At 41.4% G+C, this 19,448-nt stretch overlaps 1 protein-coding gene across 5 annotated transcripts in view; it reads right to left on the bottom strand.

The window, feature by feature from the left end:
- Cfap206 (cilia and flagella associated protein 206) overlaps positions 1 to 18,755 on the bottom strand; it is a 40,598-nt gene extending 21,843 nt beyond the window's left edge. For 2 of the 5 annotated variants that reach the window (XR_008213842.1, XM_052717772.1), the window contains exons 1-10: positions 18,580 to 18,754; positions 17,425 to 17,537; positions 16,752 to 16,835; positions 12,586 to 12,676; positions 10,385 to 10,573; positions 8,206 to 8,364; positions 6,178 to 6,386; positions 5,644 to 5,763; positions 3,498 to 3,696; positions 658 to 798 (exon numbers count right to left, since the gene is read on the bottom strand). Coding sequence is in view for 4 of the 5 variants with exons in the window: in XM_052717772.1 (XP_052573732.1) it covers positions 658 to 798; positions 3,498 to 3,696; positions 5,644 to 5,763; positions 6,178 to 6,386; positions 8,206 to 8,364; positions 10,385 to 10,573; positions 12,586 to 12,676; positions 16,752 to 16,835; positions 17,425 to 17,532 (1,300 nt within the window). In the remaining variant the exon portion in view is untranslated. Of the gene's footprint in view, positions 1 to 657; positions 799 to 3,497; positions 3,697 to 5,643; positions 5,764 to 6,177; positions 6,387 to 8,205; positions 8,365 to 10,384; positions 10,574 to 12,585; positions 12,677 to 16,751; positions 16,836 to 17,424; positions 17,538 to 18,575 lie in introns of all 5 variants that reach the window. The other 3 variants (XM_052717773.1, XM_052717775.1, XM_052717774.1) reach the window with 3 other exon arrangements.
- Between the last annotated feature and the right edge of the window lie 693 nt (positions 18,756 to 19,448).

Raw genomic sequence — 19,448 nt, 5'->3', positions numbered from 1 at the left:
GCAAAGTGACCAAGAATATTTTTAAGTGAACACCTTAGTTAAACAAGTACGTCTTTTTCAGTTAACTATTTTAAAGACACTGTTTTTTAGCATTGCTAAACCATGTTTCTGGACTCCTGCAGCACATGTGAGTTATCCCCTTTTCAAGGCACTACAGAGTCTATCTTACATGCTGACTGAGCATCTTTACTATGAAATGTGAAATGCTCCAAAATCAGAAACAATTTGAGTTCCTTCATATGCCAGATGCAGGAAATTCACATGATAAGTCATAGTAAAACTATGGGTGCACTCAAAGTAGTGTACTCTTTTAGTACTCTTGGCATAAAATGTCTATGAACTATGATTGGAATTGTGTTTAAACTTGGGTCCCATCCCCTAATACATCTTTCTCCCAAATCCGTGATTAGAACCCCTTTTGTCCTGAAGCATTTTAGACAGTGGACAGTCAACCACTTATCCTTACAGCTTCTTGTTGAATCTACCAGATTATACTGGAAACACCTGAGGTGAGGACACTGCCTGGACCATCTCGGCCTCTCCGGCCTGGTTCACCATTTGAATACGGAAGTTTTATAGGACAGCGACATTACAATAAGCAGTCAGTATGGAACAGACAGCACGAAGGCAGACTGCTATCTCCAACCCCGCACCTACCTGGGAGAAGAAGACCGTCTGTTGAAGCAAATGTGTAGCCACAAAATCCACGGTACTGAATTAGCAGTTTATCAAAATTTGCTGTTGTTTCTGGGAAAAACCAATCCATTTTTCTGAAATCTGGCAAGTGTACTCTTTCATCTGAAATAAAAGAGAACAAGAGGCGGTTTTCATCCCTTGAGAAGATGCAATTCCCTAAATAAATCAACAGTAGGCCATTCTAAACATTAACTTTTTATCATCTGTACTGTTTCTGACTGACAAAATTTCCCTTGGTCAGACTTATTGGGGTGCTATTCCTGTAAAGAAGTGTGAGCGCCTCAGGGACTATCCGAGTCAGTAACTCGCTAGAGCACGTGTGGAAGTAGAACATCACTCCAGAGCGAACAACACTGGGAGGCCTTTCAGAAAAACCTGAGCTCTTCCGTCAGCGTCAGCGTATGCAATGCTTCCTGCTGCCACACATTACATCACCCCAGGACATGAGCAGAAAGAGCTGTTATGTGACCAAGAGGATCATCTTCATGCAGGACATCACAGGTCTTCATACAATGTTAGATGGACAAAACTTTGAATACAGTCCTTTTATTTTATTTTTATTTTTTTGTTTTTGTTTTTCGAGACAGGGTTTCTCTGTGTAGCTTTGTGCCTTTCCTGGAACTCTGTAGTCCAGGCTGGCCTCGAACTCACGGTGGTGGCGCACGCCTTTAATCCCAGCACTTGGGAATACAGTCCTTTTATAACTAGACTGTGTCTCAAAACTGTAGAGAAAGTACCAAACAGGAAGAAATGTCTTTCACTAGTTTGATTGATTAAAGGGTATAAAATGGTTTATTCTTTAGACTTTTTTTTCTCAGTCATTTTTATGTTGTATGTATATGTGAGTGCCTACATATGTATGTATGTGCACTGCATGCATGCCTGGTACTCCAGAGGCAGAAGAAGGGGCTGGAGTCCTCTGGTGCTAAAGATGTAATGCAGGCCATTACTTGGGTCTTCTGCAAGAGCAGTAAATGCTCTTAACCTCTGAGCATCTCTCCTGCCTGTTCTTCTGACCTTTAAAGATAGTTCCTCATACTAGTAGCTTTACTTAGGTTGATAACTAAAATGAATAAATTAGATACAAATGATATATTCATGAAAATCTATTTTCCAAGATTATTGACTTTTACAATAACACATATATTTCTAATAGGTTTGCTTCCAGACCCAAACAGCCAACATCCGGTTTGTCTTGACCTTGTATCTACAACTAAAAGTAAAGCCTAACTTGGAGAAAATAAATGTTTTATCCTGATATGCCCATGATCTCCAGGAATGATAAGCAGGTATAAATTAAATTCTTTCAGAAGAATATTGTCTCTCCCAATTCACTAGAGAATAACCTGATAAAATATTCTGATGAAGAAAAAATTCTGACTCTGGTAGGAAATGACATCTCTAAATCTAAGAACTTGCAGCTTAGCTGAACACTCACAATTGAACTGACTTCAACTTTTCAATTTCATTTCATATCTGCTTAGACATGCTGTTGTAATGAAACCAAATAAGTAATAAAAACTCGTACTAGAGGATTTTAGGGTATCCTATTTAAGCTTTCAATTTTTATGTATTCTAACAATTTATGAAAGGGCATCACTGCTATATTCTTATTTTCTACTTTTACCAAAATAGAATTTGAAAAAGTGCTGTGGAATGGTCTGTATGTCAAATTGCTCTGATTGGTCAATAAATAAAACACTGATTGGCCAGTGGCTAGGCAGGAAGTATAGGCAGGACAAGGAGAGAGGAGAATTGTGGGAAGTGGAAGGCTGAGTGAGGGAGACACTGCCAGCCGTCGCCATGACAAGCAACTTGTGAAGATGCCGGTAAGAGACGAGCCACGTGGCAAGGTATAGATTAATGGAAATGGGTTAATTTAAGATATAAGAACAGTTAGCAAGAAGCCTGCCACGGCCATACAGTTTGTAAGTAATATAAGTCTCTGTGTTTACTTGGTTGGGTTTGAGTGGCTGTGGGACTGGCAGGTGACAGAGATTTGTCCTGACTGTGGGCCAGGCAGGAAAACTCTAGCTACAAAAAAGAAGTTAGTAAATCATCTAATTTCTTTTTTCTGTAAAAAGTTTGAGTATTAAGTTCTAAATCCTACTTTGATATTTCTTATGAATTTTAGATTGACTTTAACTAAGATAGAAAAGGTAAAAAGTTGATGAAATGATAGAAAGCTGACTAATAATGTCAACCTTTCTATAAGAATAAATATATCTTTTAACAGGCCTAAAATCAGCTCAATTAATTGTATAAGGATAAAATGAATAGGTTCATAAATCTCAACTTGATACTAAGAAGATATGTAGCAAAATAACATTCTCTAAAATGGAGCTTTATTTGCAACAAATATAGCAAGATTTTTTCTCAGTACATCAATTACAAAACCCATACTGCTGAAATATAAATGCACAAACACACAAAGCCAAGAAGACATGAAGGACTACAATAAGAATTGATTTCTGGGCAGTAAGATAATCAGTTTGATAATCAGTTTCTATATTTTTTGAGACAGGGTCTCTTGTAGCCCAGTCTGGCCTTGAACTTACTGTGTAGCCTAGGCTGGCCTTGAACTGATTCTCCTGCCTCTACCACCTCCATACTAAAAACTAAATGTGTGTGTCACCATGTCTGTTTTTTTCATATTTTCTATAATGAATACCAGTTTCTCATAATTAAGATGTTCAGTGTTTATCAGAAAGCCATAGAATAAAAATTTTAAAACAAAAAGAGTGACGTTAAGCTAAAGGTAACTTTAAAAAGAGAAGGAAACAATGATTAGTGTGCGTTACCCATGTGCTCCTTTATCCTAGCTATGTCACTTTTCACAGTGACATCATCAAGAAGACCGTGAATCACTTTCTCAGGAAAGAGAAGCTCATGCGTGCCCAGGAACAGCTCCAGGTTAGTGGTCAAATTGCTGAGGACACTAATCAACACTGTCTCATCCTGGAAGCTCATCCACAGACTTGCCAGAGCAATAAATATAGGCTAGAGGGAGAAAAAGACCAAAAAACGTAACTGTGACAGAGTCATCACTATACTCTACAACATGAGCTGTAAAGAATCATTCTCCTACAGTCAAAGTCTGGGAAGCTAGAGCAGACTCATAGTCAGGAGGAGGGAAACCTGTGTTTTCTTTCAAAGCATTTCATTTGGCATAGGTGTTATAAAGTTATTTATTCAGAACGTAACCAAACACATTTGCTCTCCTAAGAAATAGTAATACTTTACCTCAAAAGGCCAAGGAGGAAAATATAGCTGAAAAATTTTGTTTAAAAACTAATGACTCATTACAGTTGATTTATCTGGCCCAATCCTGAATCAAAAGGACCAGGAGAGCATACATGTACATCTTATACACGTCGAGGGAGCTGCAAGCCAAAGCTCTAGATCAGTGAAATACAATATTAATCAATACACAGTAAAGATTAATGACTTCTAGAACACACAGAAAATCAACCAGGCCTCACATTAGAGTTTGTTTTGAAAACCAAGGTTGAGAATGACTGACAAGTTATCATTGTTTCAAATGGTCTCTTTCCATGTGAAATGCATGGACATTTTACACCTACCTTGTTCGGATCAGGGTTGCAATGTTTTTTCTATAAAGTGGTGCTCTTATTCAGAAAGTCGATGCATGGTGGATAAAGAGGCTGCCTTCCTTTCAGCTAAGATATACGCTATCACCTCTGTGCCATAAGCCATCAGTTCTGTGTCAGGCGCAATTTCTGACAGACTATGAATACATTCTCATTCTCCCTCCCTCCTCCCTCTTCCTGCCTCTCTCTTTCTCTCTGCCTTCTCCCCTCCCTCTCCCCTACCCCCATGTGTGTGGGAGTGTATAGAGGCCAAAGGTTGGTGTTGGCTATCTTCCTCAATCTCTTTCCACCCAATTTCTTAAGTCAGGATCTCTCGCTGAACCTGGAGCAGTGATTGGCCAGAAATCCTCCTGGCTCTGTCTACCCAGCACCACACCTTGTTTTTTTACAAGGGTTTTGGGGATCTGAACTCAGGTGCTTGTGTGGTTGTGTGGCAAGCCTTTTACCAACTGAGCTAACTTCTCAGTTCTATAAACACACTTTCAACATTACAATGGACTGCTTCTGTTGCCATAGATACTATGGTCATCATTACTAGAGATTACCATTTCCTTCAGTAGCAACTGCCTTCATCAGACAAACAGCAGGCTCTTACTAAGACATAATCATGAAGGACAGGACCAACTTGTATAAAACTGCTACATATTATATGATATTATTCTAATGGAATACAATAATAATGAATTCTGAACCAATTTATAGGACTCAAAGGGATGTTTGGTCTAAAGAAATTACCCCTGCCATGGTGGCCATATGCCTGTATTCCAGCATCCGGGATGTGGGCACAGGAGGATCCACATTAAAGGACAACATGGGATATCTACTGAGCTATACGGTGAGATGCTGGCTCAAAAAACAAAACAAAACACAAAAAAGCAAACAACAACAACACCATAGCCATAGGCTGGGGAATTCACTCAGCAGTAGAGCGCTTACTTAGTTTGTGCACAGCTGAGTTTGATCGCAGGGGACAAAACGTTTGGACTAGTGAGTGGCTCGGGGGTAAAAGCACTCACAAGCCTGACAACCCAGGTTTGGTTCCAGGATCCCACCAAGAAAGCAGAGGACCAGTTATCGAATGTGTTCTCTGACCTCCACATGTGCAGTGTGGCACGCCCCTTCGCCATAAGAAATAAGTAAATCAAAACACATATAAAAAAGCCCAAGTTACTGAGTGTGGTGGTGCATGCCTGTAATCCCAGCACCCAGGGACAGAGGTCAGTGGTTGTGAATTTGATGCCAGCCTCGTCTACATAGCAAGTTGCAGGTCAGTTAGGGCTACACACTGAGAGTCGGTCTCAAAACCACAAGGTCAAGGAGGACAACAAATACTTACAAAGACTTGTGATGTTGGGACAGCTGTCTTTGATTTTACTATCATTTTCAATTGTTCCAGTTGAGCTGCAAATTGTTTTATCATCATTTCCACTTCTTGAGCACAAGTAATTATATCTGACTAGGAAGACAACATAATTTGTATTAATATTTCATTATTTTATTATAAATACCATGCGTTAGTTAAGCCCTACCTGCTCCCAACCAAGTGACAATGACGTTGTGAGTGCCACTCCCTGCCAAACAATGCATAAAACACATGTTCTGAATTAAAAGTGTTGCAAATACACATATCACTGTTTAATTATAGCATGCTACTAATTGTACTATCGAGTACTAAAGAGAATCAACAACTATGAATTAACTTCTACCAATACAGTTCCACTAAGATCGAACTTAACTTTGCTGTTTCTGCCTTAATCACTGATCACACCAAGGCAATGTAAGTTCCTAAGGTTGCCTCCTTTGGTGAGACACCTGGTTCTCAGGAGACTGCATTATACAGAAAATGCCAGATTTTGTGAGATTAGCTCACCAAAACGGTCTGAAGGAAGATCTCATACTGCCGAATATTATACAATGCTTCCTTCAGCATGTACGGCTCAAGCTCTTTGGTCATGAGTGGATTCTTCGACACTTTCTCAAGGATGGCTGTGTAGCGAAATGCCTGGTCTTGGGCAATCTGAAGCTGGGAGTCGATATGCTGTGTGGTGGTTGGGATTGCTTCGTGGAGAATAGCTGGCACTGTTTGTCAGGGCATGAGAGTTCAGGCATGAGGGAGTGGAGAAAGAATCGGGGAACAAGAGATCAGAAAGTAATGGTATTTTAAACATTAAATTGAGTCAGATTTTCCCCATCAGATTAATAATACTAAGGCATGTTTTTCATGGTCCCACCCCATGCAGAAAAGAACCTGTCAAAACAACAACAACAAACTGTCAGAATAATAATAAAAGGTAGAATCAGATCCATTTTTCTCACTAAAATATAGAAAATTTAGGTAGATTGTGGTGCCATGCGCTGTATTAGCCATGCTCCTTTAGAAAAACCAAACTTAAAATGTATGTCTGAACCTAATCTGGACTCTGAAAATAAACAAAGCAGTCTAGCAATGGAAGGCACTCTCTGACTGATGGAAAATTGATTTTTGTAACTTTTATGTTTATTTAATGTATAGGAGCATTTTGTCTACATTTATCTGTGTAGCATGTGTGTGCAGTACCCACAGAGGCCAGAAGTGGGTGCTAGATCCCATAGAACCTCCCAAGGAGGTTCTAGTTCATGGAATGGTTCTGAGTCACCATGTGGGTGCTGGGAACCAAACCCTGGTCCTCTATAAGAGCAGCAAACATTGAGCCAGCCCTCCAACCCCCAAATTTGACTTTTTATAACAATTTTTTTTGGTGTTTTTTTTTTTTTTTTGGTTTTTTTCGAGACAGGGTTTCTCTGTGTAGCTTTGCGCCTCTCCTGGAACTCACTTGGCAGCCCAGGCTGGCCTCGAACTCACAGAGATCTGCCTGCCTCTGCCTCCCGAGTGCTGGGATTAAAGGCGTGCGCCACCACCTCCCGGCTTTATAACAATTTTTAAAATAAAAAATAAACAACAACAAAACCCTCATTGGGTTGGAGGTGTAACTCAGTGGTTTCCAGCCCCCAAAAGGTAGGCTGAAAAGAGAGAAGGCAGGCAGGGTGGCTGGCTGGCTTCCCCTGTTCCTAGTTCGATCAGTGGTCAGTGATTAGATAAAAGACAGTAATGCCTTATCAATGGGCCTGCAGAAGTCTAAAATTCACATGATCACTTCTACCATTAGATCCTCTATTAGATATTTCTTAGTATTTTCAAACTTACAAATAAAGAATGCACCAAAAGGTGCGGTGGTACACGACTTTCATCCCAGCACTTGGGAGGCTGAGGCAGATGGATTTCTGGGAACCAGAGGCAAGCCTGGTCTACATAGCAAGTTCCAGGCTACTCAAGGCTACAAAATGATATCTATCTAAAAAATAAACATAAAGCATTATGTATACAACAACATAGACGTTGTTCCTGAACTTGCAGATCTTCAAAGATCTCCTCTTTGGTCTTTTCATCCCATTAGTTACACCAGCACCAGTTTCTTTCTGAGGTAATTTTAACTTTTAAATCAATTTTCCTCCCTTTGGCTGGCGTGAAGTAAGCATCACCCTCCAGTGAGTTAAAGGGGTGGCATCTGGGCTGCTCCTCACTCCAGTCACTGACTCAATTCCCTGCACTAGCTTCATGATACAGAAAATGTAAAGTTTTGCCTCTGCAAGGTAAGAACTACTAACTATTATGAAAAGCAATTGCTTCTAACAAACAGACTGCAAATATTTTTTCTTTTGGTTTTTTGAGACAGTTTCTCTGTGTAACAGTCCTGGCTGTCCTGGCACCTGCTTTATAGGTCAGGCTGCCCTAGAACTCACAAAGATCCACCTGCCTCTGCCTCCCGAGTGTCAGTGCTGTGGTGCATGTCCTCTGCTCTGCTGTGAAGTTAAGCCTTCCACACACAGCACCTTCAGACTTAGCCTGATGCACACTCACAGTCATCAATGCCTTCTCCTCCTTTCCCACAGTCTCTGTTAAACAACCGGATGCCGGTAACAATCATGGTGAGCTCTTTCAGCTGCCGTTCCTTGTCCTTTTTACTAAGAGTCAGAAACGTCCCCAGCTCGGCCTGAGGAAAAACACTCTGCAGAGCAGCTGCAAGAGATGGAGAGAAACACCCAACGCTGAGACAAAGGCGTCAGAACTTTAGACTGTCCGCAGAGCGGGCTGTGCCTTTCTAGTGTTACCTATACAATTTATGATACAATTTTTTTGTTGTTGTTGTTTTTCGAGACAGGGTTTCTCTGTGTAGCTTTGCGCCTTTCCTGGAACTCACTTGGTAGTCCAGGCTGGCCTCGAACTCACAGAGATCCGCCTGGCTATGCCTCCCGAGTGCTGGGATTAAAGGCGTGTGCCACCGATACAATTTATAAAGCATGCAGAGCAAAGGTCACCAAATACCAGGGCTGAGCTGCTGAAAATAATGTTATTGCCTCGTGTCTCTGTCTTTATTAACTTATCCATTGGTAAAAACAATCTTTCTAAGTAAAAGACTCGGAGTAGAAAAATCTATACTTTAAAATAACAATGGAAAAATGTAATAGGAAGGCTGGATACCTTGCCTAGTCCCACATTATTTCTTGTTTTTATTTTTGTGGGGGGAGGGGGCCCCATGTACTCAGGCTGGCCTCAAACTCGGTACATAGCTTAGGATGGCCTTGAACTCCTGATTTTCCTGTGCCCCACCTCCCAAGTGCTGGGGACTACAGACAGGCTCACTAAGTCTAGCTCTGTCCTCATTTTAAAGTATAAATTGGATGAGCACTTCCCGAGAATACACAGATTTCCTCTTTCAAGATCCTGATCGGATGACAGACCCAATGCCTGCACCCATATGAGTCATTCCTTTCCGGCTGTCCCAGTCACCCCATTGGCCCAGGATCCTTATCAATGCTGCTAATGTTCCACTAATGAGGTGGAATAGGTCACTGGGTATGCAGCCTCTAGGAAAATGAACACTGTATCACTGACTAGAAATGCTACTCGAAGTTCCCAATTGAAACATGGTGTGGAAGGTATCTGAGGGTTATCTTAAGATTTACTTTGATTTATGTGTTATATGGTTGTCTTTGTGTGAGTGTGTACCATGTGTGTTCCAGTGCCCTTGGAGGCCAGAAGAGGGCGCTGGATTCCCTGAAGCTGGGTTACAGGCAGTTTGTGACTGCCTGACCTGGGTGCTGGGAATTGGACTCAGGTCCTCTGGAAGAGCAGCAAACATTCTTAAACACAGACGAGTCTACAAGGTTTTTGGTTTTGGGTTGTTACTGGTTTTTGTTTTTTGTTTTTTTCTAAGTTGCCTTTTTAAATTTATTATTATTATTTTAGTTAGCACAGAAAATAATGTTTCATCATGACATTTTCAGATTGCATGATTGTACTTTGGTCATATTTACACCCCCTATTACCTTCCTCTGCCCCTCTTCTCCACCCCTCCTGCTCCCCTCAGACAGTTCCCGTTCTGAATTCATGTCATACACGTATTGATCCCACACATGGGAGAAAATGTGGACTAGTTTGTCCTCCTGCCGCTCTCCTGCTCTCCCCTTGGGCTCTTTCCTCCCTCCTTACTGTCCCCCTCTACTTTCAAGTCATACATACCTAAGCATTTCCAGGAGCCTGAGTAAGTTTGAACTTCTTATGTGTGCTGATTTTCTTTCAGACAAAAAGGAAGTGACAATCTTTAACATATTTTATAAAATACAATGGCGGGGATCAGGCAGATGGCTAGGTGGGTCAAGTGCTTGCCACACAAGTGTGACAACCAGAGTTTGTGTCCCCAGGACCCCTAGAAGCCAATAAATACTGGGCAGGTGCCAGTCCGACCTGTAAGCTCAGAATTATAGAGGAGGAGCTTGGAGATCCCTGGGGCAAGCTGGCTAGCTAGACTGGCCAGAACTGGATGGAGAGTTCTGGGTTCAGTGAGAGACCCTGCCTTAGTAAAGTGGACAGCATGGAGGAAGACAGATGGTGTCAACTCTGGCTTCCACATACACAGGTGCACATGTGCACACAAGCCCCTGGCCACACAAAGGCCCAACACACACATGCCCAGACACATACATAAGTACAGTGGGCATGTGGGTTCACTATGGAATGGACCATTCCTGCTTTTTACCTGTTGCCTCTCTGACAATCTTGATGTCTGTGGGGGACCCAAGCCCAGATCGCAGTAGCACATAGCTGACAATCTTTCTGTAGAGACTTTCCAGTTCTTCTCTAGCACATGCTCTGTTGTCTGTAATTTCTCTGCTAATGGCGCCTAATCTGGACTCTAAGACGCGGTGATGTTCTTCAAGAAAGTCCTCTAAAATTAGTAAATAACAGTATTTCACATTTTCAATACTTAGACTTCTCCTCAGACAAGGACTAGAGAAAAACTGGTTAGTGTGTGGTATTTCATGAAAACAAAGGCCCTGGCACCCTGTCTCATTGCTAGAATTGAACCCCGCTGAGCTACATCCCCAAACTCTGACTTCCTAAGGTGTAATGATGAAATGAAAAACGGTGACTGGTACAAAACCTAAGTACAGAAATCTAGTAGGAAACACTACTGTAGCCATTTCAATGGAGTACTCTGTCAAAACACACATGTAAGCAGCCATAAATATGTAAACATATGTAGTACAATATTAAATATGTAGTCTATTCTTCTTCTTCAATTATACTTATTTTAGTTCTAGGTGAATGTCCTCTAAATAATATTACTGATAATGCAATATTACTTTGTCTTAGGTTTTCTATTGCTCTCTAAACATCATGACCAAAAGCATCTTGGGGAGGAGAGGGCTTATTCAGCTACAATTCCACATCACAGGTTATCTCTGAGGGGAGTCAAGGTAGGAACCTGGAGGTGGGAACTGAAGCAGAGGCCATAGTGGAATGCTGCTTACTGGCTTGCTCCCAGGAGTTAGCTCAGCCTGCTTTCTTGTTCAGCCCAGGGATGGCACTACCCACAATAGGCTGGGCCCTCCCACATCAATCATTAATCAAGCAAACACCCCGGAGACCTGCCTCCAGGTCAACATGATGGAGTCATTTTCTCAACTGACCTTCCCTCTCTCCAGTGCCCCTTGCTTGTGCTAAGCTGTCAAAAACAAACAAACTCACCAGCAAATGCATAAAGAATTTATCCTTCCTTTTTCTTCCTGTGTCATGCTGTGGCTGGAGACTACCCACTGCCATAACAATTCTTGTAACTTAGTAAGCACTCCCAATCACAATTCAACAATGCAACATCATATCTATAATTTCACTATAAAAGCAACTGAAAGCTTTCCTAAACTGAAAAAATAGGAATTAAGTTTCTCTGATTTCATGGTTATGTTTTGCTTTGGAATTTCATTGTTATTAAGCAAAAATGTAAGAAATATTATTTTACATATTAGCATAACTGAACATCTACTATACAGAAAGAAAAAAATAAAATCACCAAATGGTTAATAATGAGTGCATTATAAAAATAGTTTATTTTCCTTTTCCCCCATTTCTGACATTTCTTTGATGTATGCCTTAAATATAATATAAAATATAAATAGTAAATATAATATATTCTGAAGTAAAATTCTCCACAATATACTTTACATAATTAAATATTACATAATTTAAATATTATAAAATAATAAACTAAGAATAAGAAAAATCTAAAAAATAAGAATTTTAACTTCAATGGTTTAGTTTCTAATTGTTATATATTAGTGCCATAAAGGTTAAAAACAGATAAATGTGGAAACATAATTTTATGAGCCACAGTTTTGAATTGGCTTTTAGCATTCATAAAGGCAACTGGCATTTTTCTCATTTGGATTTCCAACACTATTATATTCTTAAACATGGTGAACTGTTTCTCAGAGGTCATATGTTAAAGAGTTGGTATCCAAGTCCACTCTATTATTAGGAGATGGTGGGACCTTCAAGAGGTGGGATCCAATGGGAGGTGTGTGGGTCACTGGAGGTGTACCCTTTGGGGACCCCCGTCCCATCTTCTCTTCTGCATCCCAATCATGAGGTAAGTGTCTCAGGCTCATGTTTCTGCCATGATATGCCTTCATGGCCCAAAAGCAACAGGGCCGTCAAAGCATGGACTAAAATCTCCAAAGTTGGGTCCAAACAAGCTTTTTCTTCGTGTAAACTGATTATCAGAAGTATTTCATTCATAATAACAGAAGGCTGCCTAACAGATCAAAGATGAAAATATCAAGACTGACAAAATTAATTTCATTAAACAAATCTGTTGTCAACCAAATTAAATTTTTCTTACCTAAAATGCAGTATTTTAAAAACCCTTTTAAAATGTATGAAAATAGAAATGTATGTTACCTCGACTTGTGTAATTCATATCAAAGTAGACCTGCATCTTAATGGTGTCCAGGGATGGATTTTTACTGTCCAATAGTCGAGCCACACAAAGCTAGAAGAGAACATCGCATGAATGCTTCTACTATATTTTCTGAAACACTCCAGTGGTTGGTTGGTTTGTGTTTTGAATTTTGAGACAAGGTCCAAATATAGCCCAGGCTGGTCTCAAACTCACTATGTAGCTGAGGATGATCTTGAACTTACTATCCTCTTGTCCCCACCTCCCTCCCCACTGCTCAAATTGTCACAACTGGTTTTATGCAGTGAATGCCTGGGTATCTAATGCAGGGCTTTATGCATACCAGGCAAGCAGTCTATCACCTGAGGTTTACTCTTCTAAGTTATTTTCAGAAAGAGAAGAAAATGGGCAGAGCATGATGGTACACTCCTGCAATGCCAGCATCTCAACTCAGGAAACAGCAGCAGGAGGACCTGCACAGGCTTCAAGCCAGCCAGAACTACAAAGAGAGATAGAGAAACAGAAACAGAGAGACACAGAGAGGGACAAAGAGGTGGGGGGGGGGGGGGAGACAGGAGAGGAACAATAAAAACATCACAGCAGTGGTCCTGATGTTGGTCCTGATGCTCAGGCAACAACCTCTTTTATTGTAATTTTTTCTTCCTCACAGACCTCAGGGTTTACAGTTTACTCAACCAACATAGTAAGTTCTCTCCCAGGTCTAACTGCAGGCAGGAAACCTGACATGTTGGTGAGGTTAAGCTGTCGAAATGTGAGTATATTTTCCATAAAGCTTGTACTCTAGTCTAGAACTCTCCCAGAATTCCTGTTTATTATTTGGAACTGATTAGCATCCTGCTGATGGTAGAGGTCACATTTGATAAAACACTTCTGCAGTTACCCTCATCATCTCCTCACAACATGTCTCGATTTCTACTTCAGTTTCTAAATTTCTTCTGCTCCCCTCTCCCAGCACACACATAAATGAGGCATGCCCTTCCTCTGCCTCTCTAGACTTGGAGGATCACCGGAGCATCTCCTTCCTTCCCACCTGGCCTCCTTGGCTTCCTCCCACCCAATCTCTGCCCTTCATACACCTTGGCCTCCATATACTGCTGTTGGAAGGCACACAGCAGCATCATTCTCAACCCATCTCCCAGCCCCACCAGCCCTGCTCTCCCAGGACTACAAGACTAAGCAATCTGTCTGTGCACATAGATCCCTAGCAGGGTGGGGATAGAGGGTAGGGGTTAGGGGTAGGGGGTTAGGGGTGATGTAGAGTGGACTTTACAAATCAAAAGGTGTCATCATTCAGTGGCTTTTAATTGAGAAAAACAGGAAAAAATTATTGTTGTCAATATTACCATGTATTTGCCGGGTGATGGTGGTGTACATCTTTAATTCCAGCACTCAGGAGGCAGAGGCAGGGGGATCTCTGTGAGTTTGAGGCCAGTCTGGTCTACAAGAGCAAGTTCCAGGACAGCCAGGGCTGTTACACAGAGAAACCCTGTCTTGAAAAACAAAAACAAACAAACAAAAGATTACCATGTACTCTGAGAAGTTGTGCATATATCATATTAAAGGTATACTGAACTAGAGGCTTTCCAACTCAGCTGAGTTAGGGAGAAAAAAACAAAAACCTCTTTCTGGGCCCCTCCTTGAATCTCCTCCATAACTTCTATAGTTTCTGACTATCATAGTCATTGACCTATTGATTGTCACAGTCATTTCCCTATTGACTATCACAGTCATTGACCTACTGACTATCACAGTAATTTCCCTACTGACTATCACAGTCATTGCCCTCTTGACTATCACAGTCATTGCCCTATTGACTATCACAGTCATTGCCTTACTATCACAGTCATTGACCTATTGACTATCACAGTCATTGACTTATTGACTATCACAGTCATTGCCCTATTGACTATCACAGTCATTGCCCTATTGACTATCACAGTCATTGACCTATTGACTATCACAGTCATTGCCCTATTGACTATCACAGTCATTGCCCTATTGACTATCACAGTCATTGCCCTATTGACTATCACAGTCATTGCCTTACTGACTATCACAGTCATTGCCTTACTGACTATCACAGTCATTGCCCTATTGACTATCACAGTCACTGCCTTACTGACTATCACAGTCATTGCCTTACTGACTATCACAGTCATTGACCTACTGACTATCACAGTCATTGCCCTATTGACTATCACAGTCATTGCCCTATTGACTATCACAGTCATTGCCCTATTGACTATCACAGTCATTGCCCTATTGACTATCACAGTCATTGCCTTACTGACTATCACAGTCATTGCCCTATTGACTATCACAGTCATTGCCCTATTGACTATCACAGTCATTGCCCTATTGACTATCACAGTCATTGCCCTATTGACTATCACAGTCATTGCCTTACTATCACAGTCATTGACCTATTGACTATCACAGTCATTGCCTTACTATCACAGTCATTGCCCTATTGACTGTCACAGTCATTGACCTATTGACTGTCACAGTCATTGCCCTATTGACTATCACAGTCTTTGCCTTACTGACTATCACAGTCATTGCCCTATTGACTATCACAGTCATTGCCCTATTGACTATCACAGTCATTGCCTTACTATCACAGTCATTGCCCTATTGACTATCACAGTCATTGCCTTACTGACTATCACAGTCATTGCCTTACTGACTATCACAGTCATTGCCCTATTGACTATCACAGTCATTGCCCTATTGACTATCACAGTCATTGCCCTATTGACTATCACAGTCATTGACCTACTGACTATCACAGTCATTGCCCTATTGACTATCACAGTCATTGCCCTATTGACTATCACAGTCATTGCCCTATTGACTATCACAGTCATTGCCTTACTGATTATCACAGTCATTGCCCTATTGACTATCATAGTCATTGCCCTATTGGATATCACAGTCATTGCCCTATTGACTATCACAGTCATTGCCCTACAGACTATCACAATCATTGCCCTGCTGCTAAGAACAGCATTTACACCACAAAGTCAACAAGGCCAGCTCTAGGCTGTCCTGTCGGCTCATGGAGTCCCTGAGGCATCATTCTGATAAGACCCACCCCCTCACCCCCAAGCTCCAGGTTCCCAAATCTCTTCCCCACCCTTACCACATCTGCAGATAGACCTACTGTCTCTCCTTCAGGTTGTGAGAGAAGGTGGGGATTAGTGAAATGTTCCCCTGTCATTTCTGCGTGTCAACAAAACATCTGCACACAGATTTGGGGAAGTTCATTTCTAGTCCTTTGTGTGAAGAAAGGAAATAAGTTCACTAAGGCCAGGACAGAAAGCAATGTTGAGTTTTAAGGAAACACAGAGGAAGGAACTAAACTGGAGTCTCAAACCTAAGACACTGAACACTACAGATGTCTAAAGTCCTCATCCTCTTTTCTTGCAAAAATTGGTTTTCAAGGACATTTACTTGCTTGACAAGATCATTTTTGCTTTGATTTTAACACAATTACATGGAATCCAGTATATGGATCTCAAGTTAGAACTATTTAACTCCATCCACACTACAGGTATATTATAGAGCAGCTGTTGATAGCGTCAATGTAAGATAAAGAGCAGGGTCTCACCAGAACACAGTGGCAGACAATGTTAGCCCTACATCTGGGCCTGACTGTTCCTACTAACACAGAACCACAGGTTTGCATTATATGTGCTAGGGCCACTTTCGATCTCATTTGACCAATAAATATAAACATCTGGTAAAGGTTCAGAGAAATTCTTATTTTTTGGATAGAAAATCACAACAGATCTGACTGGAACAACTATTTTTCCCTTTGTCTTTCCTCTTCTTCCATCAGGAGGTATGACAATTACTCTGTGACGCAGATGAGAGCCTAGGAAGCCAGGAACAACATATGTACCTCCCAACTTTGTTCTATTAGAAAATAACCCCTCAAACTCGCTCTGTAGACCAGGCTGGCCTCGAACTCCCAGAGATCCACCTGCCTCTGCCTCCTGAGTGCTGGGATTAAAGTCGTGCACCACCACCACCGCCCAGCTACTTTGTGTTTCTTTATAATGTTGCTGAAGACAATGACGGATAATACAAATTTTGTATTTAAAATTGAAAGTAAATAATCCCAAACATGAGGACTGTCAATCACCTTAACAAGTTTCTGCACATCACTTTTGATGAGGGTCCTATCCATGTTAAAGCCATTGCTTGGATCCAGGACAACAGCTTTCACCTAGAAACAGAGCATATTAAGTAATTTTTATTTCATATTACGAAATTAATTCATTTCCATTTTTAGCCAACTGCCTTGACGTTCACCTAGTTTTCTTCCCCCCCCCCCCCACTCACTAGTGTTTTCATTAAAGTCTGGAGATAGACAACAATAAGCATCAAACTTGAATATGGGCCAGAAAACTACACACCAAAAAGGCTGAAAGCAAGGGTTACCGTTTTAGTGCGGGAAGCTATGGCAAATCTCATGTTTTTACTGTGTGTTGTCTCTCAAACCAAGAACACAGAAACCAAATCAAGGGGTAACTTTTAAAATATATATTTGAACAAAAAATATACGTTAAAACTTCACAGCAGAACATTATCGAGGTCTCTAAGCATCCCAGCATCCCCCAAATCCATCACTGTAAATCTACAGCACGCTTTACAGACTTGGAAAAGATGTTTTTCACTAACTCATCTGATGATCTCAACATGTTTTCAACTAAAAAGCATGTAGGAAAGCTCCCAAGAATTTTAAAGAAAAAACTTGGTATCATATTTTTAAGATTTTTGATAAAACAGTAATTTGCAAAATTAATTATTCTTACCATAAAAGCAACCACTGTTTCTGAAGCAATCTCTCCATGGGTTGCACATTCTTGTCCTATTTCTCGTATAATATTCTTTATAACACTTTCTGCTTGAGTGGGAGGCATTGTGGCTAAATAAAGCAATGATTTTTTTTTAGTAATTTTGCTGATATATTTTCCTCCCTCCTTTTTTCCATTTTAAATGACTTTATCAATGACAGAGAGTAACTGGGATGTCCCCCTTATTTAAATGATGACACCATCAAAAATATGTATCGTGACATTTTTTAAAAAAAATAGCCAGGTATGATGGGACATGCTTTTAATCCCCAGTACTCGGAAGGTAGATGAAGGCACTTCTCTATCAGTTTAAGTCTATCCTAGTCTACATAGTGACCCAGGGTTACATGGTGAGACCCTGCCTCAAAAACAAAATACAAAACAGAAAAAAAAAATTGAAGCTTAACAGAATTTGGGAGAAAAAAAGTGAAAAAACTAATCCCCCATCTGTGTAGGTAGCAAGAATACATTTTGTAAGAGAAAATGCTTATCAATACATTCTCTAGAGGATTTTTCACAACTGTAGTATAATTTCATAACTGTAAGAATTTTTTTCTCGGACTATTCCATCCTTGGGATATGGACTCTAACAAAAACTTAAAAACAAACAATGAAAACGTGAGAGTTATGAACCTCGAAAAAAGAACTGGCTATAATTTCATCTATTATAAACTAGGAAAGTGGCAATTATAAGTCAGGGCTCCTGATTTTCCCCTATCAGTTAACACCAGGAACGTTCAGGTAAAAGGAAAACCGAAGGCAGGAGCGTTCAGAGGGGTAAAGAAGCCTTAGGCGGTTTGTATGGGAAACCAGCCAACCTGGAGTCCATCACATCCAACCACATCTACCTCTAGATAAGACAAGCCTCTTATCTCTTTGGAAGCCAGTTTGCTCAACCGAAAAAGATGGGTGTTGTTATCACCTTCTACTGAACTTCTGAGTATATTGTGGTTAGAAAAGTTCGTGGCTTGGCACAAGTACCCAAGCAACGCGCCAGAGCGAGTGTCTGGGGTAGAGTCTGAGACGGATGGCCACACAGCCAGAGCCAGCCGCTCCGTCCTGCGCGCTTGCGCAGAGCGGGGGGCCGACCACCCACCCCTGTCAGTTACCAACCACCAGCACCAGCTTCGTAGCAGTCGGACGTCCGTCTTCTCTCCTGGTACACCCGTCGTTTAAGGGTAAGGGGTTCCCGGGGCTCTGGCCCCTGCCGGAACACCAGCCAGCGGCGGCTCTCCCGGCCAGCCCCAGAGCCCTAGCAGCGGACGCGTAACCGTGGAGACCGAACGCGACGCCAAAAACGGGGGGCGGGGCCAGGCCTTGGGGGTGGGGGCAGGGGGCGGGGCGAGCGAAGAGCACGGAGGAGCCGCTGGGATGGGGCTCCTGGGGTGGAGCCTTGAGAAGAAAGGTGTGGGTTCACTTCTCAGTCTCCCAAGAGAGAAAACAAAAGAACTCAAGTTCGAGCGAGAAAGGTGTTTTCGCTACACCTCAGTATTAAGACAATGAAACACGAGTTCTGAAACAAATGTTGGGTGTACAGACGTACTGTACGTGTTAACTTGCTAGTGCGGAAACATGGAAAAACGCATCCGTTGACGAGAATGAGAAAGCCTGGGGTTCTTGGAGTTACCAATGTTCATAGTTTTTTCAAAGGAATGCTTTCATTTCTTTTGCTCAAAGGAAGACTGTATGCTGGTGCTCCAAAATGCCAAAATAAAACTTTTCATTCGGGAAGTGATTTCAAACCGGATGTGGCGATGCGGGCCCACACAGTCCCAGCCCTTGGGATGCTGAGATAGGAAAATGCAGTTTTAAGACACCCTACAATGTATAGTGAGACTCTGCCCCCACCACCCAGAAGATGCAAGTAAGCAAACCTCTGTGTTTGGAATTGGGATAATTTTTTTTTTTTTTTTTTTTTCAGAGAAGGTAGCACCATGTAGTCTTGGATGATCTGGAACTGGACTTGTAGACCAGGCTGGTCT

This window comes from Peromyscus californicus, unplaced genomic scaffold, assembly GCF_007827085.1.
Source record: "Peromyscus californicus insignis strain IS unplaced genomic scaffold, ASM782708v3 Scaffold_5__1_contigs__length_169319896, whole genome shotgun sequence".
NCBI classification, from domain to species: Eukaryota; Metazoa; Chordata; class Mammalia; order Rodentia; family Cricetidae; genus Peromyscus; species Peromyscus californicus.
The sequence above is the reverse complement of the archived record's forward strand: the minus strand, read 5'-3'. Positions and strand labels throughout refer to the sequence as shown.